Genomic DNA, 25,433 nt, shown 5'->3' with positions numbered 1-25,433 from the left:
TGCTGGGTGGCAGCAGGGTTCGTGCGGGTCCTGTATGTGGACTGGCGAACCTCGTACGCGTCGTAAGGGCTGTGCGCAGGCGAGGAAGCACGGTCGAGTGCGGCGAGCGCTAGGAGTTTCCACGCGATTGACATGGGTCTGTTTGATAGGTGAGTGTGTGGCGCAGCCGGTAGCGGGTCGGGCAGATGTGTGTGAGCGTGTGTGATGCGTATTTGTGTGGGAAAGCGGTATTTTGGTTGCGAGTGTGTTTGGTTGTTGGTGTATGTACGGATTCTCGTTAGTATAGTGGTTAGTATACCCGCCTGTCACGCGGGTGACCCGGGTTCAATTCCCGGACGGGAAGCTCTTTTGCTGCCACAATCTCGACCGTTCTCCATCTCGTTGTGCTGCCTTCTTTGCGCCGTTTCCACACCTCCACCAGCTGCCGCACACGCTGTGGATCAAGCCTGGCCGTCGGGTTGGTCGTTGGCGCGCTTCTCGCAGTCACTACAGTCGGTGGGATTCGACCCGAGACGGCTGTCGGGAGCGCTCGTGTAGGGTTGATCGGACGTGGCGTGGCGCTTGCTGGGTGGCAGCAGGGTTCGTGCGGGTCCTGTATGTGGACTGGCGAACCTCGTACGCGTCGTAAGGGCTGTGCGCAGGCGAGGAAGCACGGTCGAGTGCGGCGAGCGCTAGGAGTTTCCACGCGATTGACATGGGTCTGTTTGATAGGTGAGTGTGGCGCAGCCGGTAGCGGGTCGGGCAGATGTGTGTGAGCGTGTGTGATGCGTATTTGTGTGGGAAAGCGGTATTTTTGGTTGCGAGTGTGTTTGGTTGTTGGTGTATGTACGGATTCTCGTTAGTATAGTGGTTAGTATACCCGCCTGTCACGCGGGTGACCCGGGTTCAATTCCCGGACGGGAAGCTCTTTGCTGCCACAATCTCGACCGTTCTCCATCTCGTTGTGCTGCCTTCTTTGCGCCGTTTCCACACCTCCACCAGCTGCCGCACACGCTGTGGATCAAGCCTGGCCGTCGGGTTGGTCGTTGGCGCGCTTCTCGCAGTCACTACAGTCGGTGGGATTCGACCCGAGACGGCTGTCGGGAGCGCTCGTGTAGGGTTGATCGGACGTGGCGTGGCGCTTGCTGGGTGGCAGCAGGGTTCGTGCGGGTCCTGTATGTGGACTGGCGAACCTCGTACGCGTCGTAAGGGCTGTGCGCAGGCGAGGAAGCACGGTCGAGTGCGGCGAGCGCTAGGAGTTTCCACGCGATTGACATGGGTCTGTTTGATAGGTGAGTGTGTGGCGCAGCCGGTAGCGGGTCGGGCAGATGTGTGTGAGCGTGTGTGATGCGTATTTGTGTGGGAAAGCGGTATTTTGGTTGCGAGTGTGTTTGGTTGTTGGTGTATGTACGGATTCTCGTTAGTATAGTGGTTAGTATACCCGCCTGTCACGCGGGTGACCTGGGTTCAATTCCCGGACGGGAAGCTCTTTTGCTGCCACAATCTCGACCGTTCTCCATCTCGTTGTGCTGCCTTCTTTGCGCCGTTTCCACACCTCCACCAGCTGCCGCACACGCTGTGGATCAAGCCTGGCCGTCGGGTTGGTCGTTGGCGCGCTTCTCGCAGTCACTACAGTCGGTGGGATTCGACCCGAGACGGCTGTCGGGAGCGCTCGTGTAGGGTTGATCGGACGTGGCGTGGCGCTTGCTGGGTGGCAGCAGGGTTCGTGCGGGTCCTGTATGTGGACTGGCGAACCTCGTACGCGTCGTAAGGGCTGTGCGCAGGCGAGGAAGCACGGTCGAGTGCGGCGAGCGCTAGGAGTTTCCACGCGATTGACATGGGTCTGTTTGATAGGTGAGTGTGTGGCGCAGCCGGTAGCGGGTCGGGCAGATGTGTGTGAGCGTGTGTGTGATGCGTATTTGTGTGGGAAAGCGGTATTTTTGGTTGCGAGTGTGTTTGGTTGTTGGTGTATGTACGGATTCTCGTTAGTATAGTGGTTAGTATACCCGCCTGTCACGCGGGTGACCCGGGTTCAATTCCCGGACGGGAAGCTCTTTTGCTGCCACAATCTCGACCGTTCTCCATCTCGTTGTGCTGCCTTCTTTGCGCCGTTTCCACACCTCCACCAGCTGCCGCACACGCTGTGGATCAAGCCTGGCCGTCGGGTTGGTCGTTGGCGCGCTTCTCGCAGTCACTACAGTCGGTGGGATTCGACCCGAGACGGCTGTCGGGAGCGCTCGTGTAGGGTTGATCGGACGTGGCGTGGCGCTTGCTGGGTGGCAGCAGGGTTCGTGCGGGTCCTGTATGTGGACTGGCGAACCTCGTACGCGTCGTAAGGGCTGTGCGCAGGCGAGGAAGCACGGTCGAGTGCGGCGAGCGCTAGGAGTTTCCACGCGATTGACATGGGTCTGTTTGATAGGTGAGTGTGTGGCGCAGCCGGTAGCGGGTCGGGCAGATGTGTGTGAGCGTGTGTGTGATGCGTATTTGTGTGGGAAAGCGGTATTTTTGGTTGCGAGTGTGTTTGGTTGTTGGTGTATGTACGGATTCTCGTTAGTATAGTGGTTAGTATACCCGCCTGTCACGCGGGTGACCCGGGTTCAATTCCCGGACGGGAAGCTCTTTTGCTGCCACAATCTCGACCGTTCTCCATCTCGTTGTGCTGCCTTCTTTGCGCCGTTTCCACACCTCCACCAGCTGCCGCACACGCTGTGGATCAAGCCTGGCCGTCGGGTTGGTCGTTGGCGCGCTTCTCGCAGTCACTACAGTCGGTGGGATTCGACCCAAGAGGGCTGTCGGGAGCGCTCGTTGTAGTGGGCCTACTTTGGCTCACTACGTGAGCTTACACGTCGCGCTACGTGTATGAGGAAGCGTAGGAGTTTATTAATAATTTGAATTAATTATACTTGAGTCCGCAAGTATAATATAAATCAAATGAAAAACAATTAGGTAGTTTAAGGTAGAATGAGAACTGTATTGTTTGTGAATTGAAATTCCTCCTAAATCTGCTAAAACTGTTTATCATCTATGAAAGGGGTTGACAGCGGCTGGCTGTCAGAGCCCCGCCAATATGCACGTCTCTAATTGGTAGAAAGATGCTGCTTTCTACCAATAGGATCTTTGGGTATGTGTGGACCACTCATTGTGGTGGCCCACTTCAATGTATCCATTGGTGTGACTTACACCAATGTGAGGAAGTATCTAAAACCTTTAACAGATATTTATCTGTTAAACCGTAAGTGACAAATGTCATGCACAAGTGACTGTTGTCACTTGTGTGTGTAACCCCGTTACACCATCCCCCCGTTAAGCTTAGACGTGTCAGTCTCGACACGTCAATTAATATTGACTGCTTGTCAATTGTTTGGGTTGGGGATTTCCGTGCTCATGCGCAATGAGCACGACCAAGCTGAAGACTGTCATTGCAGCAGAGTGTAAACTCTCTGTTGCTGAGTACCATGCGCGGTAGCGCGAGGTGCGCCGCTACCACGGGGACAGACAACACAGTGTCTGTGTACGATTCTTCGATGTCGACCGCGTCTATGCGTCGACATCTCTAAGCGAATTTCTGTTGCTTACCGTGATCGGGTAAGCAAGCGCCAAAGCACTTCGAGTCCTTCTCGAAGTGAGGCAAGTATTAGCAACTCCACGCTGTTGCGGTGGAGGCTGGTGTCCGTGCGCCGTGCGCACTGTCCGTCCAGGTGGCGGTGTGTATTAGCAACCGCGACCATAACAGGTATAATATATGTATACCTGAGAGCTTCAATGATCTCCGTGCTAATTATCTAGCACGCGAGTCGTCAGGCGTTGTAGATTACTACAGCGCTCGCACTACCTTCTTGCTGGTAGTACGTGTTGGGTTTCGTACTCCTTCACCATGTCCGGAACGTCTTCCATCAGGACGTTCCGTGGTTCCCACGTGTCGTGTTGGGGAGGGAAACCTCTCCAGCGAATGCGAAAACAATCCGGACCTCGGATTGTTTTCCTATGATCAACAATTCGCTGGACGATCCAGCGAATTTCTCCGCGTGCGTCTCGCAGCGGTGGCGGAGGTGGTTGAAACACGCCCCGATGGTCAACGCCGTGTTGACCTTCATCTCGTGTTGCTCCACGACCAAGTGACGGTCGTGGAGTACTTTCAGAGCGCGGCGGTTGCCGCTCTGTTCCTTCGTGTCCCGGCTCTGGCGGTCTCCCAGACCGCCTTGAACGTGCCGGTCGGGCTGTAGGCCCGACTGTATTAACTGCTCCAGCGCGACTACGCGCTGGAGAGGGTTTCCCCTGTCGAGTCTGTCTCTTCGGGTCAGACGAACCACTTGGCTCGTGCTGGAGGTATGGCTTTAACCGCCCGACATAAAATGTCGGGTGGAGCCGCATGCTAGACGGTATGTCTAGCGTGTATGCGTTACCGTGGCATGCCATCACCATGAATGGCCCGATGAAGCGCGGAGCAAGCTTACTTGCTCCGAAATCCGAAACTGCATGTTTAGGCAGGTTTTGAGTAGATAACAAAACCAACGAATCCACTTTGAATTCATTTGTGTTGCCCCTGCCAATATTATCGGCGTTCAGCTTCTGTTTATCCACAGAAGCTGCAATCGTGTCCTGGACAAACCGAATTACGGCTTGTCTTTTATTGATAAAGTCAATCGCATCCGAGCTGAACTCGTTCAGCTCGCTCTCCGCTAGAGGCCCGGCCTCTGCGTGGTTCTTCGCAGTGTCTGCGCCCTGCGCAGACCCGTAGCGTAGTCCTTGTTCCTTGTGGAGTCTGTGTTCTGCACAGACTCGTTTTCCTTGTTTTGGGGTCAGCGCAAGGCGCTGACCTGATTGTCTTGTTCCTTGTTGTCGCGGCTGACACTGTGCAAGTGTCAGCAGTTTTCTGCGGCTGCTGTATTGCAGTCGTAGATCCTCCCCCACTTAAAGTGGGAGCCATCACTCCGAGTAAACTCGGTAGGCGTGGATGCCGCATGGCATTCACGTAGAACGGTGTATGCCCTGTCGAAGCATGCACTGAGTTGTTGATGGCAAACTCTGCCATCGATAAGCACTCGCTCCAGTATTGGAACGAGTGAGCGTAGCTCTTCAAAATGTCGACGAGCACGCGATTCACGCGCTCGGTTTGACCGTCCGTCTGCGGATGGTCCGCAGTCGACATTGAAAGTTGGCTCCCAAGAAGTGTAAACACTTCTTGCCACAGGTTCGCTGTGAAGCGTGGGTCTCGGTCCGACACAATGTCGGTCGGCATGTCATGGTGTTTGAACACCATGTCAACTAACAGACGGGCCGTCTGCTTCGCGGTCACCGCTGCTGGCACCGCAGCAAGATGTACCATCTTGCTGAAGCGGTCTACAAAGACCACAACACCGGTGTTCCCTCCGCTGTTCGGGGGAAGACCAAAGATGAAGTCCAAAGACATGGACTTCCAACACTCCGACGGAGTCGGTAGTGATTGCAGTGGAGCCTGCGCGAATGGCGCAGGCTTTACGCGTTGGCATACCTCGCAAGCACGGATGTACTTGCGCACCCACTTATACTGGTGGTGCCAGTAGAAGTCGCGCGTGAGAAGGACGTATGTCTTCTCACGTCCGAGATGTCCCGCAGTCGGGGCATCATGATACTCGTACATGATCCTGAGTCGCAGGTCATGGTCATTTGGCACGACAACGCGGTCCGCGTTGTCGTCGACTGCATTATAAAGAAGCAGTCCCTCGTGCACCCTGTATCGGTGTGCACGCGCTCGAAGGTGCTTGGGCAACTTCTGACGAGCCTTGTCAGAAGGTGTTATGCCATAGGCCAGCAAGAGCTTCGCGTCCGCGGCCTTCACGTCGTCCAACAGAGACGATGTGGGTTTGCTCGATCGCATGGCGTCAATGGTATTGACGTCAGCAGCTTCTGCGTAGTCCGGCCGACGTGATAACGCGTCGGTCACCACATTCAATCTTCCGGGTTTGTATTCGACCCGGAAGTTATATTCTGCAAAGAATGAGAGCCATCTCGCCGTTCTTTGTGATATGTGTGGCGACTTCACTGCGGTGCGCAGTGATGCATGGTCGGTGTAGACCACAAATGGTCTACTTCCAAGTAGATACACTCGGAACTTTGCGAGTGCATATTTCATGGCAAGGCGTTCCTTGTCATGCACCGGATAATTACGCTCAGCTGCCTTCCGCTGACGCGACTGGTAATAGACGACACGATCACGGCCCTCGTGATCGTGCTGCATCAACGCACATCCGATCGCGAAGTCGGATGCGTCACATACGACGTGGAATGGACGATCTTGGTCAGCCACTGCCAAGATCGGTGCCTCAGTCAAGCCCCACTTGACTGCATCGAATGCCTTTTGGCAATCGGTTGTCCAATTCCACACAGCTTCCTTCTTAAGAAGCTGTGACAGCGGGTGGATCTTGCCCGCGTAATCCTCCACGTACTTGCACAAGTACGTGGCCAAACCAAGGAACTGCCTCAGTTCCTTGACACTTGAAGGCGTTGGTCATTCTTTAATCACTCTGACCTTTTCCGGGTCAGGGCGAACACCGTTTTTCCCTACGAGACACCCGAGGACGGGTATCTCGCTCGCCCCGAAGATACACTTCTTCAGGTTCGCGTAGAGCTTATGCTTTCGCATAAGCTCAAGTAGCTTTCGGAGATGCACCCTGTGCATCTCTACGTCGGTCTTCCCGTCCACAGCCCGGCTGTGGATGAATACATCATCGAAGTAGCTCGGTGCGAAGTCGCGCACCGAGCGCAACAAGTGCGTCACGCACCTGTTGAAAGTCGCAGGGGCGTTCTTAAGCCCCTGTGGCATTACTAGCCATTCCCAGAGCATGCCGCTTGGCGTGCTCACTGCCGTGAGAGGGATATCGCTCTCACGCATTAGGATTTGACAAAATCCATCTCGCAAGTCGAGAGCACTGTAAACGGTGCTCCCGGCCATCGAATCGATGATAACATCTTTTCGCGGTATCGGCGTCTGCGCCGGTACCGTCGCATCGTTCAGCTTGTTGTAGGCATGAACGATGCGCCATCCGCCCTGTGGTTGTTTGACACAGAACGTCGGAGCACTGTGCGGGGACTTTGATTCCCGCACTTGTCCTGCTTTGCGACGACTTTCAAAGAAGTCGTCGATTGTTTTCACCAGCTCTCGCGGCAGTGGCCACTACCGCGTGACACAGTACTTTGTGCCCGGCACGAGATCAATCTCGTGCTGAATGCCCTTATCCTGCGGAAGCTCCGCAGGAATCTCTTCCGGGAGTACGTCTTTGTACTCCCTCAACAATTCATAATAGGGACTCGACTTCAGCGAGTCCCAACCTTGTTCCTCGAAGCGCTCTCGCTTCGTCTTCGCACTGAGCGTGTCTTCACTCTCAGTGGTACTTCCCATGAAGAGCTGCCTCAGCTCTTCGCTCTCGCTCGCCGTTCTTTCGCTGTCCGAAAGAACGCAGACTTGCTCAATGTGTCCATCGTGCAAGTCGCGCGTGAAGCGCTTCCAGCTCATGGCTGGAAGCGAAGTCAACTCCGACGCCGTCGTCGGAGGATTATCGAGTCCCATTTCGCGATACTGGAATCCAGTATCGGTGCGCGTCAAGACGCTTAGCGTCTTGACATTCGGCGTCACCGCCTCAGTCTGCCCAGCAGACTGTTCTTGTTGCGTCTCGGTCCCGGACCGAGACTTGCGCAGCGTTCTCCGCTTGCGCCGTCTTCTTGTTGTGCGGAGCTCAGCTCCGCCCAGCTGTTCTTCTGGTCCAGGCCCGGCCGTGGACTGTCGTTCGCCGGCGGACCCTGTCCGCGGGCGCGCGGTATCAAGCCCGGCTTGATCGCATGGCGCTTCGTCGTGCAGCCCGGCTGCACGACAGCATACAAATTGCGTCAGTGCGGTACGTTTGCACCCGCCCACGCTGTTTGCAGCGTCAACGCCCGGAGTTGACACGCCTTCGTCACCTCGACGCCATTCATTGGCGGAGCCCCTCATGACCGAGGGTGCGTCGGCTCCCGGAGCCGACGCGTCGTTGTCGACCTGACCTCTTCGGGTCAGGGACTGCCCCTTACACGCTTGAACGCGAGTGTTGGTTCCCGGAACCGACACATCTTTTTCTTCCGACGTCGGCAGCGTTGCCGACGTGGGTCTCACTTGTGCGCGCCCTCGCGCACCCCTTGGGCATTCCGGGACAGCGGCATTAAGCGCTGTCTCGACTGGCGAGTCGCGCGCACCTGCTGGTGCGTGCGCTGCGGTAACAGGGCCATCGCTCTCTGTTCCGCAGTCGCGACCGAAGCGCACGAGCGTGCGCTTCTTCCACTCTATCACCGGATCATGCCGTGCAAGCCACGGCATGCCCATAGCAACGTCGAACTTATCGTCCAGGTCCAGGACGATAAAGTGTTCGACAAACACCCGTTGTTTGTACGAGAAGCGCACGTTCACGACGCGCTTCTCGGTCTTCACGATGGCACCTGTTGCCAGTCGAACTTCCAGAAGACTTCGAGGTACCTTTACCTCCTCGAAGTCAAGACTCGGTAAGCTCCGCAGTCGAACAAAGTTGTTCGACGCGCCTGAATCCACCAAAGCTCGAAGAGAGTCGCTCGCTCTCTTCGACGTTACCTTCAAGATGACTAGGTTCGGCCTGTCATCTTGTTTCTTGCAGTGAGAGCTGGTCTCACTGGGGGCTGCAGTCCTCAGTGTCGCGTGCCCGATGTCGGCACGCGTGACTGCATTACCAGTAGGACGCCCCGCGCCTACTGGATGTTCACGTTTTTTGTTTGTTCGCGGCGATGCCCGGCATCGCCACGACGGCCACCATTGTAGTGCACGGGAGCCGTGCACTCTCTGGCAAAGTGACCGATCCTTCCGCAACGGAAGCATCGCAGATTACTTCCGTGCTGCTGGTGACCAGCAGCCGTTGCATTCGAGAGGTCCATTGGTTCCGGACCTCCCGTGCTCACTACCGGGCGCGGTTGCGACCTCGGCACGTTCGCATGCAGTTTAGCCTGCCGCAGGCTAAACTCTTCTTGCATTGCGAGAGTAATCGCAGCTTCGAGAGTACTCGGGTACTCTCGGAAGAGATAGGTCTTCACAGGCCCATCTCTCAGTCCCTTCATGAACGTGACGACTTTAGTCGCCTCGTCTATCGGATTGGTCACGATGTTCGAGACCAAGTACCGTGCACGCTGCGCTTAAGCATGGACGTCATGCTTACCCTGCTGCAGGTCGAGGAATTCCGCCCTCGACCGGAACTCATTTTGCGGGGGCTCAAACGCTTGTTTGAGCTCCTCTTTGAATATCTCGTACGTGCTAAAGCACGTAGGATCTGAGAGTCGGCGACCGTACGCCCAACTCCTCGCTCGTCCGCCAAGACATGACATGGCGAACGCAACCTTTGACAGCGGGTCGACGATGCGTCGAGCCGCTATGGCTGTGTCGAGCTCGACAAGCCATCGGAGGAGAGGCTCGCCCTCTCTTCCCACGTAAATGCTTACGCTCAAGTACAATGGTTGAGCACGCGGTGTCGTCCCTGACGACGCCGTCACTGAGGAAGCAGCATCACGCTGCTCCTTCATGATGAAGCCCAGAGCAACACCATGTTGCTCCGTCGGCGATAGCGTACGCAGCATCGTAGCTATCGCCGCTTCTCCAATGACTGTTGACAGTCGTTGGAGGGCCTCCCACTCTGGGTCAGACAGGTGGGGGCAGTCAGCGCGTGCAACATGCGTTGCAGGCGTGTTGGAGCTCTCCATGGGCACCTGCGTGCTCATGTGGTTCTCGGCTCCGCGTTCGTACACCCTGTACGAACGTCAGCGTAGTCGGTCGTTGGACGGACTACAAAGTGCTACCAGGTGTAGTGGGCCTACTTTGGCTCACTGCTTTAGCTTACACGTCGCGCTACGTGTATGAGGAAGCGTAGGAGTTTATTAATAATTTGAATTAATTATACTTGAGTCCACAAGTATAATATAAATCAAATAAAACACCAATTAGGTAGTTTAAGGTAAAATGAGAACTGTATTGTTTGTGAATTGATCTTCCTTCTAAATCTGCTAAAACTGTTTATCATCTATGAAAGGGGTTGACAGCGGCTGGCTGTCAGAGCCCCGCCAATATGCACGTCTCTAATTGGTAGAAAGATGCTGCTTTCTACCAATAGGATCTTTGGGTATGTGTGGACCACTCATTGTGGTGGCCCACTTCAATGTATCCATTGGTGTGACTTACACCAATGTGAGGAAGTATCTAAAACCTTTAACAGATATTTATCTGTTAAACCGTAAGTGACAAATGTCATGCACAAGTGACAGTTGCCACTTGTGATCGTTGTCATGCACAAGTGACTGTTGTCACTTGTGTGTGTAACCCCGTTACACTCGTGTAGGGTTGATCGGACGTGGCGTGGCGCTTGCTGGGTGGCAGCAGGGTTCGTGCGGGTCCTGTATGTGGACTGGCGAACCTCGTACGCGTCGTAAGGGCTGTGCGCAGGCGAGGAAGCACGGTCGAGTGCGGCGAGCGCTAGGAGTTTCCACGCGATTGACATGGGTCCGTTTGATAGGTGAGTGTGTGGCGCAGCCGGTAGCGGGTCGGGCAGATGTGTGTGAGCGTGTGTGTGATGCGTATTTGTGTGGGAAGCGGTATTTTTGGTTGCGAGTGTGTTTGGTTGTTGGTGTATGTACGGATTCTCGTTAGTATAGTGGTTAGTATACCCGCCTGTCACGCGGGTGACCCGGGTTCAATTCCCGGACGGGAAGCTCTTTTGCTGCCACAATCTCGACCGTTCTCCATCTCGTTGTGCTGCCTTCTTTGCGCCGTTTCCACACCTCCACCAGGTCCCACATATGCTGTCGATTGTTCCCGACCATCAGGTCGGTCGTTGGCGTGCTTCTCGCGGTTTGTGCAGCCGATGAGATCGGACGTTATAAAGTCCAAATGGCTTATAAAGGATTTTACGGGATCGCCACCTTGGCGATGATGTTACGCATCCAGCACGTTCCCTACCTGTGGACTGGACCATTATGATTGCGTGATCCAATTGAACACGTACGGTAAACAGCCGTCGCCCTTGCTCACTTTTCTCTTCATTCAGACAGCGCCGCACTCGCGATGTGGTGTCTACTCTTAGAATGGCGTAAGTACGAGGTCATCAATCCAATTAGACTTTTTTATTCAGTTGCCTAGACTTGTGACTCTCACCCACTTTGGCAAAACGGAGGGTCCCATATCCGATATATCTGGCCCGATTTTTAGGGATTAGGGATGGTCCGACTTAGCAAGGCGGGATTTGGGAATCTAGCTATATCTAACCGGATTTGACTGGCGACCCCGAGTGGTCAATAATAGTTGCCGCTTTTCGCCGGCATAGGGACCGGCATCTAAACATTCCTTAGACCCTCTCCGGTTGGGGTACCTCCTGTAGATGGCTGTACAGATGATTGACTCAGCAACATTGTCATTAGATGAAGATATACAGAGGGCCAATGTCTTATAGGGATAGACGATCCTAAGTGACGGAGAGGTATGGCCATCTCGAGTGCCTCCTCTTTAAGCCTTTTGTTGCCAATCGGAAGAACATTCCATTTTATATAATTCGGACTCCGAGATAAGAATCGGACGGCAAAATCGTCGGAGGCGTTCAAATTGCACTTAACGTTATAAAAAAATCGCGGGGCGTTCAAATTCAAAAATGAGCGCCACCGGCAGCGCCGCAGCCGCGGCCGCGGGTGTGTACTCGTTCCCGCTGCTCAAGCCGCGCGAGATCTTCGCGTGCCTGCGTGAGATGCGCGTGCCCGTGTCCGAGGACGAGATCCGCGCGTGCGACGCGGGCGCCGTGCGCAAGGTGCTGGAGGCCTTCATTGAGTCCACCATGGGCGTGACGCGCGAGGACATGGCGCAGATCGCCTTCCCGGGGCTGCCCACGCTGAGCTTCCCGGAGCTGCACGCCGAGTCCGTGCCCGAGCTCACCTTCTACCGCACGGCGCAGCGCCTGCTGGCCGCCTGCGGCGTGGACGACTTCGGGCTGCGCGACGTGCTGCGCCCGACGCCCAAGCGCGTGCGGCGCCAGCTCAGCGCGCTCATCAACTTCGCCAAGTTCCGCGAGGAGCGCCTGGCCGCCTTCGCGGAGGTCACGCGCCAGACGGACGAGCTGCTGCAGCACAAGAAGGCGCTGCAGGACGAGAACGCGGCGCTGCAGCGCGAGCTGGACCAGCTGCTGGACGAGCAGCGCACCGAGGAGCCCGCGCGCCGGCAGCTGCAGGACGAGGTCGCGCAGCTCGAGGGCGAGATCAACGTGCTCAACCGGCAGCAGTCCGTGCTGCACTACGAGACGGACGAGATGAAGGCGGCGCGCACCAAGATGGAGGACGACGTCGCCTCCGCCAGGTTCAACAAGCTCGAGGCCGAGCAGGAGATCGAGCGGCTCAAGGGCCAGATCGTCACGTCGCCCGACCGCGTCAAGGGCGAGCTCAAGGTCATCGCCGAGAACTTGGACAGGGCCAAGGAAGACCTGCGCGAGCTGGAGGAGAAGCAGGACAGCGTCCTCGCCTTCATCGGCGTGTACGAGCGAGCGGAGAAAGAGCTGGCCAGGACGCTCGCGCTGCTGAACGAGATCGAGCAGGAGATGAAGGCCTGCAAGGAGGCCAAGCACCAGGTGAAGAACACGATAAAGCGGATCAACGAGCTGCAGTACCGAACCGCGGAGACCATCACGCGCCGACAGCGGTTGGAGAAGGTGGTGGAACTCAAGAAGCGCGAGCTGGAGAGATACATTGCGGAGTCTCGAATGAAAGAGGAGGGGGCCAGTAATGCGCTACGAAGCGCCCGTGAGGAGCTGAGCAAGTTGGAGTCTGTTCATTATGAAGCCCGTCAGCGCATCACGCAGAATACGGACGCAAGCCGCAAGGTTGAGCTCAAGATGAAGGAGGACGAAGCCCAATTCCAGAAGGAGCTGAAGGACCTTGAGCAGGTAAGGTTGGCGTGTATTTGTGTCGAATGTGTTGTGGTCACTACTGATCTTGCCTGCGTTCGGTTTTGTTGTTGGCTTGGTTGTCATAGATGTATTCACGTCTTCAGCAAGCCGCAGAGTACTACAACCGGCAGGTGCTCGACGCAATTCGACCAAGCTCATAGTTTGCTTCCAAATGAATCATAATATCTGTGTATGCTGTCATCATAAGCGTTTTTGATGATGATGCCGAACTTGGCACGACTTGTGCTTCTTTTCATGCGTCAGCAGCTTTGGGGAAGCATTCGACTGATTCACTTTAATATATTAACTCCTTGGCATATGACTTAAGAGCTCGGTACCCTCTGTGTGCTGGGTACTTAGCTGGTGAAGAATGGTCTCGTCGCACCGCGCAGCAATAATTCGCACGATGATAGTGTCGTTCGTGATGTTGACGATTGATCGCAGGCGATCTAGGACCCAGTCTGTGCTCACAAGAATGGAGAACACGACTGGCACGTCCACACCGAAAACAGTTCTCCACACCGTTAGAACCATCACCAGACCAGCGTGGGGTACGCCAGCAACACCGAAGGAGGCGATGGCACTAACAATGCCCAGCAGCACAAAACGCAATGGTGTCAACAAAGCGTCGTACCCGCCAACTTTCGCAAGGAACACGCACGCTAACGGCATGTACACTGCTGTGCCATTCAGGTTGCTCGTGGCTCCCAGAGGCAGCATGAACCGGGATAATTGGTACGATACTTCTTTCGTAGCGTCCACACAGCGCATGGTTATCGGCAGCGTTGCGATTGAGGATGAGCATCCAAAAATGAAGATCTGTGCCGGAACCATTTGCCACAGATGCGAGAAAATATTCCGTCTTGTCGTCACGAACAGCGCTAGCCCGAAGACCCCCACAGTGAGCGTAAGTAGAGCCACGATCAAAGTGCCGAGTAAGAAGGCGACGCCCTCCACCAGCTCCGTCGATGAACTGTAACTAGCAAGTGAGCCCGCGATCAACGAAATTACGGCGATTGGGATGTACTTCACCACAATGTTCACGAGCATGAGGATAACTGCGTTTGCATGCGTCACCATGAGTAAGGGATAGTTATCCACTCCTGCTTCCCTGTCCACGCTCTTGACTAGTGCCACTCCCACCCAGATAGCGAACGCAATAACGCTCAGCGTCGACGAGCCTGCAAACGACTCGAAGATGTTCTCCGGCACCAGATCCTTCAAAATGCTAAAAATTTGCTCCGATACGTTCAAGTTCTTGAACTTCGTGTCCGAGGTCTTTAGGTAGCCACTTACGTCACTTAGTACAAACATGTTGCTTGTCGACGTGCTGTTGGCCGAGCTGCAAGCGATTGTTCCGTTTGTCAAGTACGATAGGTATGTGCCATCAGCACACTGGAATGTCAGGGACACGACGGTCGGCTTTATCGGCACCACCGCGCTTGACGGATACAAGTGTGACATTGCAAAGGCAAACAGCGTGCCGATAGTCGAAGATGCGATGGAGGCCATAGCGAAGGAGGTGATGATACGTCTTCCAATGGACGCAGCCTTGCCAGCTTCCACCAACTCACCGATGCACACGACCACGCTGCAGAACACCATCGGAATCACCAAACACTTGAGAGCTTCGATAAAGAGGATGCCAGGCATCGCGATCCAGTCGGCCCACGCGCCGTTAACCTCGTAGTGAATGAGCATGGCACCTGTGGTGAGCCCGATCCCTGCGCCGAGAGCCACCTGCCAAATGCTCACTCTCGCACTCTGATCGTACGGCGATGTGATCATGTCCTTCACTCCCAGCCCTCGGTACGAGAACGGAATCGTGCGCTGCGTCGGGGGTGGCACTCGATCTCTCGAGTTGAAATCAAACTGCAGTATCGCGCTGTGCGGCGTCAATGAGAAGCCGCTTTCCGAGTCATAGAGGCTTTTGGACCCGACACTCCTCGAGTCATACATGCTCTTGGACCTCCCACTTCTTGATCTGCCGCTCCTCGAGTCGTACCCACCCTTCATGATGGCTCTGCGTGGCGGCTCTCGCGGCTGAGGGCCGGCAGTCCTGTACTGGCAGCTCCTCCCTGCTGTATATCGTGTCCTGCTGCCTCGCCCTGATAGACTCGCCCCGCCCGAAAATCGAAATGGTTCAGCGCTCTAACCAGCCGGCAGCATATCAACGAAGAAATTACTTCGTGCAAATCCAAGGGTGCGTTCATGCCCGCCCTCTGTCCGCTCCTCACAGCTCGCAGTTCCATGAACTTCGTGTGAGCTCCTCGCTTGTCGGGGTGAAGAAGAGCTCGTGTAGAAGTGTCCGCAGCCGGCGGATATGCAGGCGACTCCAAGTACACCAGAAGTACAAGCAGCTCCAGGATCCACTGACGTCATACCAAGGACAAACTGAGACCGCGGATGCCTTGGGGGCATCGGCATGTATTTGGCTCACCATCTTTTCCCTCGCTTTGCATTTGCTTGGTATGAGATCGAAATGGGCGATCCAGGGTTCACGCGTCGTTGAGCATATGAGGCTCTGCATCTCTTGAGATGGACCCATGCATGGTGGTCATCTCGCGGAGTTCCAGAGTATCCGGCGCCGCTTTTCGTCCGCTGCAAAGTCGAAGATGGCGCTGCAGATTCCCGGATCCAGCACCACGTCACATGCGTTTAACACGAGCAAGAACGTCAACTTGCGATCTACAGGCACCGGAGCCACACCCAGCAGCTCGTTCTGGAAGGACACATCCAGTCGCATGCAGCGAGTGCGATAAAGCTGGATGTACTCGTCGTCATCCGGCCGTCGAGGAGCGTCTGCACCTTCGTTCGGGAGATCTAGCTCCAGCAGCAGCAGCCTCTTATTCATCTCCAGAGCAGCGTGCAGATGGCGCACACCGTTGGCGCCAATTTCATTGTGCGCCACACGCAGCTCCTGGAGTACTGGAACTTGGTCATGAACGATCCCGCGCAGAGCTGCTGCCAGCACGTTCATAGAGTCTGCACCAACCAGATTGGCGTTGAGGTTCAGAATGCGCAAGTGCTGGCCTAGGTCTCCGCTTAGAGCATCCACAAGTAGCTGCAGTTGCAGAATCCTGCAGCCTTCTACATCTAGAGTGTGGAGTTGCCGACATCCAGCAAGAATCGCATCCAGATCCATTGCAGACAACGCGTTGCGTCGCAGCTCTAGTGACCGCAATTGTCCTCGAAAACCGCCCACGAAGCTCTCCAACGCCTCTGTCGTAGTCAGGGAGGCCGCCATATCATTCATGATCAGCTCGGATAACACTGCAGAACCAGAGGCAACGCCGTCCTCGGTGTGCTCCCAAGACATTGCATGCTTTGCTTGAGTCCAAGCAATTCCGAAGCTCGGAACCACAACGCAGAGCCACGAACCTAGAGACGCCAGAACTTCCCACTCCTTCGACTCAGCTCGAACGTTCGCGTCTTGGACCTCTTTCTCGATGATGTGTAGCCGTGGAGAAGCTTCACTCGGCGAGGAGTATAGCTCAGTGCTACTGGACAAGAGGCATCGAATTGCGGCTGCATTTCGACTGGAACGCCCTTGAGGCACAGCATCTTCAAGCCATCGCAGCACAGCCATCTGTGAATCACGAAGGCAGTCCAGCCATGCCTCGCTTTCTAGTGGGAACAAGGGGTTGCCTGACAAGTCGAGTCTTCGCAATCCTGATCGTCCATCGCGAGGAACCGCGGGGCGAAGTCCAATCGCCAACCACTGCCAACACATACTCCGCTCGCCAGGGTCTACCAGCGAAAAGGTGCGAGCCAGGGACAGCTCTTCAATTGGCGTGTCTTCGCATCGCAACGCCGAGCAGATGCAAGCCACGTGATGGTAGCTCAGCGAGTTGTTCGCAAGTGACAGCCGCTTCAACGAGTTCCTGTTGCCCCCAGCGACGCCAAACGCCGCAATCACGAGCGCCCGAAATGCAGCCCAGTTCTCCGTCGTGAGCGTCCGATTTACGGCGTTCTCTAGCACCAGCTCTTCCAGCGGCAGGTCCCAACGCCCCATTCTCCTTCGACTACAGCCATCCAACAATTCCGCCAGAGCCGTCAGCTCTTCAGCCTTCATAGCGTTCTCGCTCAAGTCCAGCGACGTGACGCAGTATCTCACTGGCGTTGCACCCTTCTCGCCGTCCGCGACCTCTTTTCTCTCCGCCGTCACCACCACCTCGAGCTTCCGGATCAAATCAGCGGTCAGCCGACTCCTGATGAACCGCAGCGCCACCGGAACCACCCGAGCAGTGGCCACCTCCCCGTCCTCCACCTTTACACCCGAAAATTGCGACTGCAACGTCGGCTGCCACTGCTGTGTCTCGCCCGATCCCGCGAAGAACTGCGCCAATGTCTCCAGCAGCTCCGCCGTGAGCTTGCAGCGCGAGAAGTCCAGCACCAGCCGCGGGAACTGCTCGTGTCGAGGCTGCAGCTGCTGTTTGTTCGGCTTGGTGGCCCCTACCATGAGGTCCGAGCCCAGAACTTGCTCCCAAAAGGCCTGCTTTACCAGCGGGTAGCGCTGCAGCGACCGCGAGTAGCTCTCCATCGCGGCCACCGACGCGAGCGCTTGAGCCACGGACCGAGGCGCTGCGAGCCGGAGATTCACCACCAGAGACAGCGACGCGGCCTCGCGCCCCGCCGCGCTGTCGCGACCAGGCAGCAGGCTCAGCAGCCCGCGCAGCGCTGCGGTGTCGTCGAGCAGCGAGCGCCCGGCCATGGCTCGGATCGCGAAGGGGATTAGTGACACTTAGTGACTTCAACTTGCCTTCATGGAGAGAATCGTGTAAGCTTAGAACGAGAAGCAATAGATGATCGTCAACGAAGCCTAAGCCCTGTTGCATAACTTAAGCTGGACCCTGCAGATACACGTGGACGTGGAAGATGTCGATCGAGCGCGACGCGTTCTCGTCGTAGTTCCAGCTTTCCACGTGCGGGGCATTCTCCCGCAGCCAGCCGCCAACGAACTTCTCGATCTCCGCGCTGTCCATTTCGTGCCGACTCCACAGCGTCCAGTGCTCGATCCCGCCGGGCGTGTTGTACGGAAACATGTTAGGCTCCAGCGCGACCTCGGTGTCGCTCAGCGTGGTGGCTAGAATGAGCTCTTCTCGGGACTCGAAGAGCTCGTCCACCATGTCCATGTGGGCCCATTTGCGCTCGAGACACTCGTCCGTGCGGCCCCAGTACTGCAAGACCAAAGTCCTCGCCGGCCCCTCTCTGCGCTTGGCTGAGCGACTTGGGCTCGGAGGTGTCGATGACATTTGTAGCTGCAGAGTAAATGGGGTCAAGCTCATGCAGTTTTGCTCAGACATGTAGGTAGGTATCTCCAGGCTGACCAAGACCGACGCACCGCATGCTCTGGCGTCTGGCCTCCCTCTTCCCATTGTCCAGCTACGAGCATCATCGCGAAGCCTGGCCGATAGTGGAGGGGCTTGAGCTCTAGCGCGCAAATTGCGGAATGACTCAGACACGTCAATCTTCAACTTTAGGACCAACACTCTGCTGTTCAAACTTCAACAACACCAAGTCTATCAAGCAACTGAAGCTGAAGACATGTCCTTTTGTCCGGGTATCTCTGCACCTCACACTCTCTACGTCTCCTTCTCCTCGTCGATCTTGAGCGTCACCACCGACAGGTAGTCCTTCACGGCCTTCAGGAACGCGGCCACCTTGTCCAGGTCCTTCACGCCAGGGGAGCCCTTCACCTCCACGCCGCTGCTAACGTCCACGCCCACAGGGTGCCCGACTGAGAGAGCCTTCACCACGTTCTCGGGGGTAAGACCGCCAGCCATCAGGCACGGGATTCGCGCGTGCGTGAAGATGGCCGCGATTTTCCAGTCGAACGTGACGCCCGTGCCGCCCTGCTGGCCCTTCATCGTCGTGTCGAGCAGGATGTAGTTGGCGAGACCCTCCTGCACCTGCTGCAGAATAGCCTCGGCGTCCACGCCGTCGCTCAGCGTAGTGTCGGGGAGGTGCAGGGCGCGAATAGTGGGGTACTTGATGTCCTTGCAGATCTCGAAGCCCTCATCGCCGTGCAGTTGCACCAGGTCCAGTCCGATCTCTTCCGCGGCCGCGTTCATCTCTGCGGCCGTCTTGTTGGCAAACACACCAACCACGAGCGGCGCGCGCGAGCACGCCTCACGGAGAGCAAGCACGTTTCTGTGGAACCAGTCGTTCTGGCCGTCGAGGTTAGCCTCCAGGATGTCGGGAAGAATCGGGCCTGTGCGCTCGCCGTATTCACGCACAGCCTTGGCAATCGCCTTGGCCTCCTCCACCTGGACGTAGCGAGGCGAGTGCTCGGCCATGATGATTCCGATCATGTTGCCGCCATTGCGCAAGGCCGCCAGTGCGTACTCCACCTTTGTGACACCACACACCTTCGCGAGGGGCGGGAGCAGAGGGAGGTCGCCAAGCTCACTGTGGCGAGTCACAGCCTGCAGCAGCTCCTTCACAGTCGTCGCAACGTTTCCGCTCTTCATCAAGAACTCGCCGACCAAGATGCCACGGGCGCCGCACTTCTCGTACTTGACGACGTCCGCGTGCGAGCGAATACCGCTCAGCGCGAACAGCGTGATGCCGTCCCGTCCGAGCGAAAGTCCGCGCTCGCGAATGGCGTCCGCGATGCGGGCCGTCGTGTTGAGGTCCACCTTGAAGGTGCGGAGGTCGCGGTTGTTGACTCCAATCAGTCTGGCACGGGCCGCCAGCGCGATGTCCAGCTCCCTGACGCAGTTCACCTCCACCAGGGCGCACATGCCGAGGTTGTGGGTGGCCTGCACAGCGCAACACAACACAACATCAGCGCCAATAGCTCTGGCAACTTGACGCTCCCAGCGTCGCCACGTACGTCGATGAGCTCGGTGAGTTGCTCCTGGGACAGCAGCGCCACGATGAGCAGAACGCAGTCGGCGCCGTGCGCGCGCGCCTCCAGCAGTTGGTACGTGTCGATGATGAAGTCCTTGCGCAGGATGGCGGGGCGCGCGCTCATGTTCTGTACGACGTCCCTGGCCGCCTGCATGTCCTCCAGCGAGCCCTTGAACCACTTGGGCTCCGTTAGCACGGAGATCATGCTGGCGCCCGCGTCCGCGTAGGCCCGCACTTGCTCTGCAGCAGCACACAACGCACAGCCACCAGCGCAGCAAACGCCCATACATTAGCCCCCTGCCTGTCAGCAAGAGAGGCGCCTCCAGACCGCGCACCCTGCAGGTTGAGCTCCATGGCGATGTCTCCTTTGCTGGGGCTCGCGCGCTTGAACTCGGCGGCCAGCGCCACGTCGGACCAGCCCTCCCTCTGCAGCAATCGACAACACGTGAGCTCCCCTGCCCTCCCTTCCCTTAGTCCCCTAGCGGCCCAAAGCTTGGGCCACGCACCGCGGGCGCGTTGAGGCGCTCGAGCACACGCAGCGCCGAACCGTGGACGGCCTCCGCGCTCTCGATCTTCTTGGCCAGCTGCTCGGCCGAGACCACGCGCTTGGCGGCCTCCACGTCCAGGCGGCGCTGCGCCGCGATCTCCTCCAGGATGTTCCCCATGCTTCTGAGTGGGGTGCGCGGTTTTAAAGTGTGGGGCTGACTGGCAGCTCACTTTAGCACTAAAACGTAGTGATTACGTGACGCTGGGGCGATTTATGCTCGCGATTGCGGTACACAACATCTGCGCTGCTCTGTGAGGCAGAATAAACACCGAATAATCGTCTTCAGCGTCGATACGAGACAACAGACAGCACGACAACTGGATGTGCACAATGCGGTTTAACATTAAAGCGTGGTTCTGCTCACAATTTGGTGCCGCTGCCTGCCTCCATCTCCGCCGCCTTGCGCTTGGCCGGCGTCACGGGCTTGGAGCTCGTCACAGACTGCTCTTCCTTCTTTGCTATTACAGAGGCCGCCTCAGCCGGCTTCTTGCCTTTCTTGGGGCTTTTCGTCTTGAGCGACGCCGAAACTGCAATGGCAAGAGGTGAATAAGGCGACAGTCAGTCGAGCTGCGTTGCAATGCAGCCTGGCAACAACGCGGACGTACCCGTGGGCGTGGCGTTCTCTGACTTGACCCAGCCGCACTTGACGAAGAAATCGTAGACCTGGCCGGTTTTGTTCACGTCTGTACGAGCCACCGAAACGACACAGTGGGTCAGCAATTGCAATGGCTACAACACCTTCAACGAGCGCAGTGCGCGGGACGCACCTATCTGGACAGTCTCCTTGGCCATCTTCTTGGTTAGGTAGCCTAAGCGGAAGCACTCGCGAACCAGTGCGTCCTTGATCACCAAGTAGTGCTACAATGCACAACAAGTTAGGAAGCGAGCGGATACCACCATTTGTCACCACCACCTGCAATTACCTTCGGCAGCAGTTTCAGCTTGCTGCAGAGCTCCTTCTCCTTCGGGGTGAGCAAGTGGCAGCCAGGTGTGCCTTCAACAGAAAAGGTTGCCGCAATAGCGTTGAGCCCAGCTGCACCCGCCGCGGCCCCTCTTGTCCTCGAGTTGTCGCCACCTGCATCGCCATTCGCGCCTTGGTCCCTGTTCTGCCAGCGGTTGGCGCGATCGCGTCCACTCGAGGACGTCCGGCCCGATTCGTATAAATAAGAGGCGCTGTCACGCTGCTTCTGAATGGCCTGGTCCAGCTCGCGCTTTTTCTTGTCCGCATCATACAACTCTGCCTCCGCAAGCGTCCGCACGCCGTTCTTGCGGTACTCCTGCAGCAGCAGGATCTGCTTCTTGAGCCGCATCGCCGCAATCAGGCCCTCGACAAAGTTATCGTGCTCTTCCGGGGACTGGAACCGCGCGAAGGGCCGCACCTGCGCCAGCAGCTCGCGTTCCTCCTTCGGCCGCTTGCGCTCTGTGTGCTGGTGCAGCTTGTAGTCTAGCAAGCCCCGCTCCACCACAAACTTCTTGCGTTCGGTGCGCTTCTCCAGCTTCTGGTTGTAGATCTGGATGACCTTCAACTTCAACTCGCGCTCGGTCGGGTGGTCCGCCTCGGAGAACTCCATGTCCGCCAGGATCATCTCCGCCTCGTTGTCGTACTCGACGTCGAAGTCCCCGCGCAGCGGCATATACCCGGCCAGCTGACTGGGGCCGTTGCGCTCTCCGGGCGGGCCCCGCAGCACGTGGTCCGAGGCGGCGTTCATCTCCGCCGCCTTCTCGTCGGTCGAGGGCTGCTTGTCCTTGCCCTCCTTGTCCTTGTCCTCGGCCACCTCGGTGGAGTCGCCGATGAACCTGGGCATGAGGTCCTTCCAGCCCAAGTAGGCCGTCAGGTAGTGCTTCTCGCACTTCTTGTCGCTCTTGGTGGCCACGTGCTCGGCGATGTCCTTCCAGTTGCCCATGCCGAACATCTCGATGCCCTCCAGCAGCAGCAGCTCCTCGTCCGCCGTCCACACGGCGCTGGCAGCGTCCGTGCTGGCGGTGGGGAAGGCCGCGGCATTGGTGCCGACCGCCACCGCCGAAGAAGAAGAAGAAGAAGAAGACGCGCCGTCCGCCGCCTGCGGCTCGTGCACGATGGGGAAGGCCAGGCAGTCCGACACCGTGTAGGCGTGGCTCTTCTTGTGCGCGCCCATCTCGGTGCCCACGGCGAAGCACTCGACGCACAGCTCGAAGGGCGGCTGCGACGCGCACTCGACGCACGTGATGCGGATGTTGCGCGCCAGGTCCTTCTGGCAGTTGAGGCAGAACTTGGTCTTCAGGGCGGCGGGCTTGGCCGGCGGCGGCGGCTCGCTGGGCGCGGCCTCCGCCTTGGGCGCGGCCTCCTTGGCGCCCTTGGGCTTGCTCTTCTTGGTGTGGCTGCGGCGCGAGTCCTTGGCCGCCATGCTGCTGCCTGCTGCGAGGTCACTTGATACTTGCCTTCAGTATGAGTGCCGCTTTGGCGCGCGCGGAGGACGAAGGAACTGCCACACAGCTTGAGATGAGGTACGGCAGGTTGTACCTAAAAAGCGGTACTGTACTTCAACCAGGTCAAGTCGAGGAATGAGCTCTTTACATGTGTTTGCCCTCTTGCCGGTCGCTCAGCGGGGTCTATTTGCGTTCTTTTCTAGCGCTGCATACGGTGCGCTACATGGGTGGAGGCTAACGCCTGCCTTACATCACAGCGGCTGCGTCTTCTACTTGCCAAAGCGGCGCTTGCGGCGGTTGAACTCGACGATGATGCCCTGCAGGTCGTCCTGCGTGACCTCGGGCCACATTTTGTCCATGAAGATCAGCTCCGAGTACGCGATCTGGTACAGCAGGAAGTTGCTGATGCGCAACTCGCCAGACGTGCGAATGAGGACGTCCGGGTCGGGCAGGCCGCTGTTGCAAAAGGGATCACGTTCTCGTCAGGAACAAACTCAGACAAGTGCTCGCAAAGTGCATTATAATACGTACGCTGTAAGCATGCGTTGGCTGAGCAGTTCCTCGTTGATCTCTTCGACGGACGTTTGTCCACTCGCAACCTCCTTCGCGATCTTCTTGCACGCGCCCACGATCTCGTCACGCGCGCCATAGCTGTCCCAGAACAACATGAGTCCAACCATTAGCTGACCGCAACACAATAGCGACAAGAACAGTTGATGCAGACAATGTCGTACCTGACGCAGAGGTTGAGGCTGAACCTGGTGCAGTGCTGCGTCTTGGTCTCAATCTCTTCAATCGCCTCGACGATGTACGCCGGCAGCTTCCGTCCGTCCGAGACTAGCACACGCACGCGCACCTCTCGCTTCAGCGCCTCCGGCACGATCTCATGCATGAACTGGTTGAACAGGTTCATCAGCGCGTCCACCTCCGACTGCTCTCTGTTCCAGTTCTCTGTGCAGCATACAACACCCGAGCACGATGAGCAGCTGCAAACATCACTATCTCCACACACAGGCACCAGCAACCTCCAGCTCACCCGTTGAAAACGCGAACACTGTGAGCGCCGTGATGCCGGCGTCGATGCACCAGTCCGTAAAGTTGACGAGCGTCCTGCTGCCGTCTGAGTGGCCCTTCACCCCCGCGCCGTACTTGTGCTTGCCGTAGCGTCTGTTGCCGTCCATGATGACTGCGATGTGGCGCGGGACCTTCAGGTCCGCGCTGTCTCGGAGCGCGGCGGTCCTCGCCGTCTTCTTCTCCAGCGCCTCGAAGTCCTCGCGCAGCACCGCGCTGAGCCCGCCCACGAGGCGCCAGACCGCCGCGGGCAGCACGCGGTGCCAGCGCACGGACTTGCCCAGGCCACTGACGCCCGAGGCCAGCGAGAAGCTCAGCAGCGTCAGCACGAACACGAGCGTGATGGGCATGCCGGCAAGCCACCACATCTCGAAGCCGTTGTGGAAGGACGCGGCCAGCCCCAGGTCGCGGCCTGCGTCCAGCTGCGTCAGCGTCTGCCGCCCCGCGCTCTCGCGCAGCCATGCTACGCCGCTCGCGTTCTCGTCCATCGTCGCTTCACGCCCACAGAGGTCTGCGCAAGGGGCGATAAGATAAGTCCGTGTCGCTGCAGCACGGCAGCTCAGCTCTATCGACTGACTCGAGCTTACGTGTCCACAGCAATTGCGCACTCTGATTGGCTAGTTAAGGGCGGACCACTACCGTATACCCCAAAACGGATACACGTGGGTCAATTGAGTGAGTCACGGTACTCAGGGCGGTGGCGCATTGGCCAGTCAAACGTTGCTACGCACGAAAGACAATGGCGCTGCTCAACCGCTCGCGACGGCTGCGCCTGGGCGGGGAGGGGATGGCCTCCACTTGTATCCTCCGCCGTGACAGCCTTCTACGATGCTTCAGCGCGACGACCCCGAAGTTTGGGGCTGTGGGGGCAACGGGGTCATCGCCTCCTGGCAACTCTCCGTCGGGCTCCAAACGGTTCCGACAGCACGTGAATCCGCTCTCCATGGTCTACCGCCAGCCTGTGGAACTGCCCGATTGGAATGAGTGCTTCGCGGACGCCTCGCTTCCCATCCATCTGGACATTGGCTGCGCACGCGGCAAGTACCTGATGGATGTGGCCGCCTCCCAAGTCGCCGAACGGAACTTCGTCGGCGTCGAGATCCGCCGCAATGTGCTGCAGGAGGCGGAGCGCGAGGCCGAGCGCCGCGGGCTAGAGAATTTGGCCTTCGTGCACGCCAACATGAACATCCACCAGGCCTCACTGCTGCAGTCGCTGCCTGCGCCCGTGAAGAGCGTGTCGATCTTCCATCCGGATCCTTGGATGAAGAAGCGCCACATCAAGCGGCGACTGGTGACGGACGAGTTCGTGGAGGAGATGGCCAAGCACCTGCCGAACGGCACGCCTATTTACGTGCAGACGGATGTAGAGGAACTGTTCGCGTACATGGTGGAAGTCTTCGAGCTGTCAAGACTCTACGACTTTGACGCTCTGCATGAAAACCCGCTCGGGATCCCCACGGACAGAGAGAAGTTCGTCTACAACGAAGGAGGCGACATCTATAGGGTCAAGTTCATCGTAGATAAGCCAAAGGAGGAGGCGGAGGAAGAGGTGCCGACATCATCTGACGCTTAAGGCACCACTCAGACTTTCTCGATAATTCGTGTAGACTTTTTTCATTTTTGTTTCTTTCATG

General features: G+C 57.4%; 8 protein-coding genes across 9 annotated transcripts; 2 read left to right on the top strand and 6 right to left on the bottom strand.

Annotated features, from left to right (window-relative positions):
- Positions 1-11,639: 11,639 nt before the first annotated feature.
- IUM83_16827 (kinetochore protein nuf2) lies at positions 11,640-13,137 on the top strand (the record flags this gene model as incomplete). The annotated part of the gene is made up of 3 exons (XM_067941739.1): positions 11,640-12,917; positions 13,007-13,051; positions 13,129-13,137. 3 exons carry the CDS (start codon positions 11,640-11,642, stop codon positions 13,135-13,137), a joined length of 1,332 nt encoding a protein of 443 aa, XP_067781286.1.
- Positions 13,138-13,223: 86 nt separating this feature from the next.
- Positions 13,224-14,879, bottom strand: IUM83_16826 (Dicarboxylate/Amino Acid:Cation (Na or H) Symporter (DAACS) family; the record flags this gene model as incomplete). The annotated part of the gene is made up of 1 exon (XM_067941738.1): positions 13,224-14,879. One exon carries the CDS (start codon positions 14,877-14,879, stop codon positions 13,224-13,226), a length of 1,656 nt encoding a protein of 551 aa, XP_067781287.1.
- Positions 14,880-15,477: 598 nt separating this feature from the next.
- On the bottom strand, positions 15,478-17,634 carry IUM83_16825 (ABC transporter G family member 31; the record flags this gene model as incomplete). Its single annotated transcript, XM_067941737.1, has 1 exon — positions 15,478-17,634. One exon carries the CDS (start codon positions 17,632-17,634, stop codon positions 15,478-15,480), a length of 2,157 nt encoding a protein of 718 aa, XP_067781288.1.
- A 127-nt stretch (positions 17,635-17,761) lies between these two features.
- On the bottom strand, positions 17,762-18,318 carry IUM83_16824 (N-5'phosphoribosyl anthranilate isomerase/indole-3-glycerol phosphate synthase; the record flags this gene model as incomplete). Its single annotated transcript, XM_067941736.1, has 2 exons — positions 17,762-18,181; positions 18,265-18,318. The coding sequence occupies 2 exons, from the start codon at positions 18,316-18,318 to the stop codon at positions 17,762-17,764; spliced, it is 474 nt and encodes a 157-aa protein (XP_067781289.1).
- A 187-nt stretch (positions 18,319-18,505) lies between these two features.
- Positions 18,506-20,440, bottom strand: IUM83_16823 (tryptophan biosynthesis protein TRP1; the record flags this gene model as incomplete). Its single annotated transcript, XM_067941735.1, has 4 exons — positions 18,506-19,684; positions 19,759-20,015; positions 20,111-20,201; positions 20,282-20,440. The coding sequence occupies 4 exons, from the start codon at positions 20,438-20,440 to the stop codon at positions 18,506-18,508; spliced, it is 1,686 nt and encodes a 561-aa protein (XP_067781290.1).
- Positions 20,441-20,682: 242 nt separating this feature from the next.
- IUM83_16822 (Transcriptional adapter 2-alpha) lies at positions 20,683-22,706 on the bottom strand (the record flags this gene model as incomplete). 2 transcript variants are annotated; one of them, XM_067941734.1, is made up of 4 exons in its annotated part: positions 20,683-20,849; positions 20,928-21,005; positions 21,090-21,180; positions 21,246-22,706. In XM_067941734.1, the coding sequence occupies 4 exons, from the start codon at positions 22,704-22,706 to the stop codon at positions 20,683-20,685; spliced, it is 1,797 nt and encodes a 598-aa protein (XP_067781291.1). The 2 variants fall into 2 exon arrangements, with proteins under 2 accessions (XP_067781291.1, XP_067781292.1); XM_067941733.1 differs by having other exon boundaries at positions 20,798-20,849; positions 20,915-21,005.
- A 291-nt stretch (positions 22,707-22,997) lies between these two features.
- IUM83_16821 (di-trans,poly-cis-decaprenylcistransferase) lies at positions 22,998-24,287 on the bottom strand (the record flags this gene model as incomplete). The annotated part of the gene is made up of 5 exons (XM_067941732.1): positions 22,998-23,184; positions 23,260-23,379; positions 23,463-23,679; positions 23,765-24,015; positions 24,076-24,287. The coding sequence occupies 5 exons, from the start codon at positions 24,285-24,287 to the stop codon at positions 22,998-23,000; spliced, it is 987 nt and encodes a 328-aa protein (XP_067781293.1).
- A 251-nt stretch (positions 24,288-24,538) lies between these two features.
- Positions 24,539-25,372, top strand: IUM83_16820 (tRNA (guanine-N(7)-)-methyltransferase; the record flags this gene model as incomplete). The annotated part of the gene is made up of 1 exon (XM_067941731.1): positions 24,539-25,372. One exon carries the CDS (start codon positions 24,539-24,541, stop codon positions 25,370-25,372), a length of 834 nt encoding a protein of 277 aa, XP_067781294.1.
- Between the last annotated feature and the right edge of the window lie 61 nt (positions 25,373-25,433).

This window comes from Phytophthora cinnamomi (assembly GCF_018691715.1).
Source record: "Phytophthora cinnamomi strain GKB4 chromosome Unknown Contig119, whole genome shotgun sequence".
Classification (NCBI taxonomy): Eukaryota; Oomycota; class Peronosporomycetes; order Peronosporales; family Peronosporaceae; genus Phytophthora; species Phytophthora cinnamomi.
Note: the sequence above shows the minus strand (reverse complement) of the source record. Positions and strands in the feature narration are given on the sequence as shown.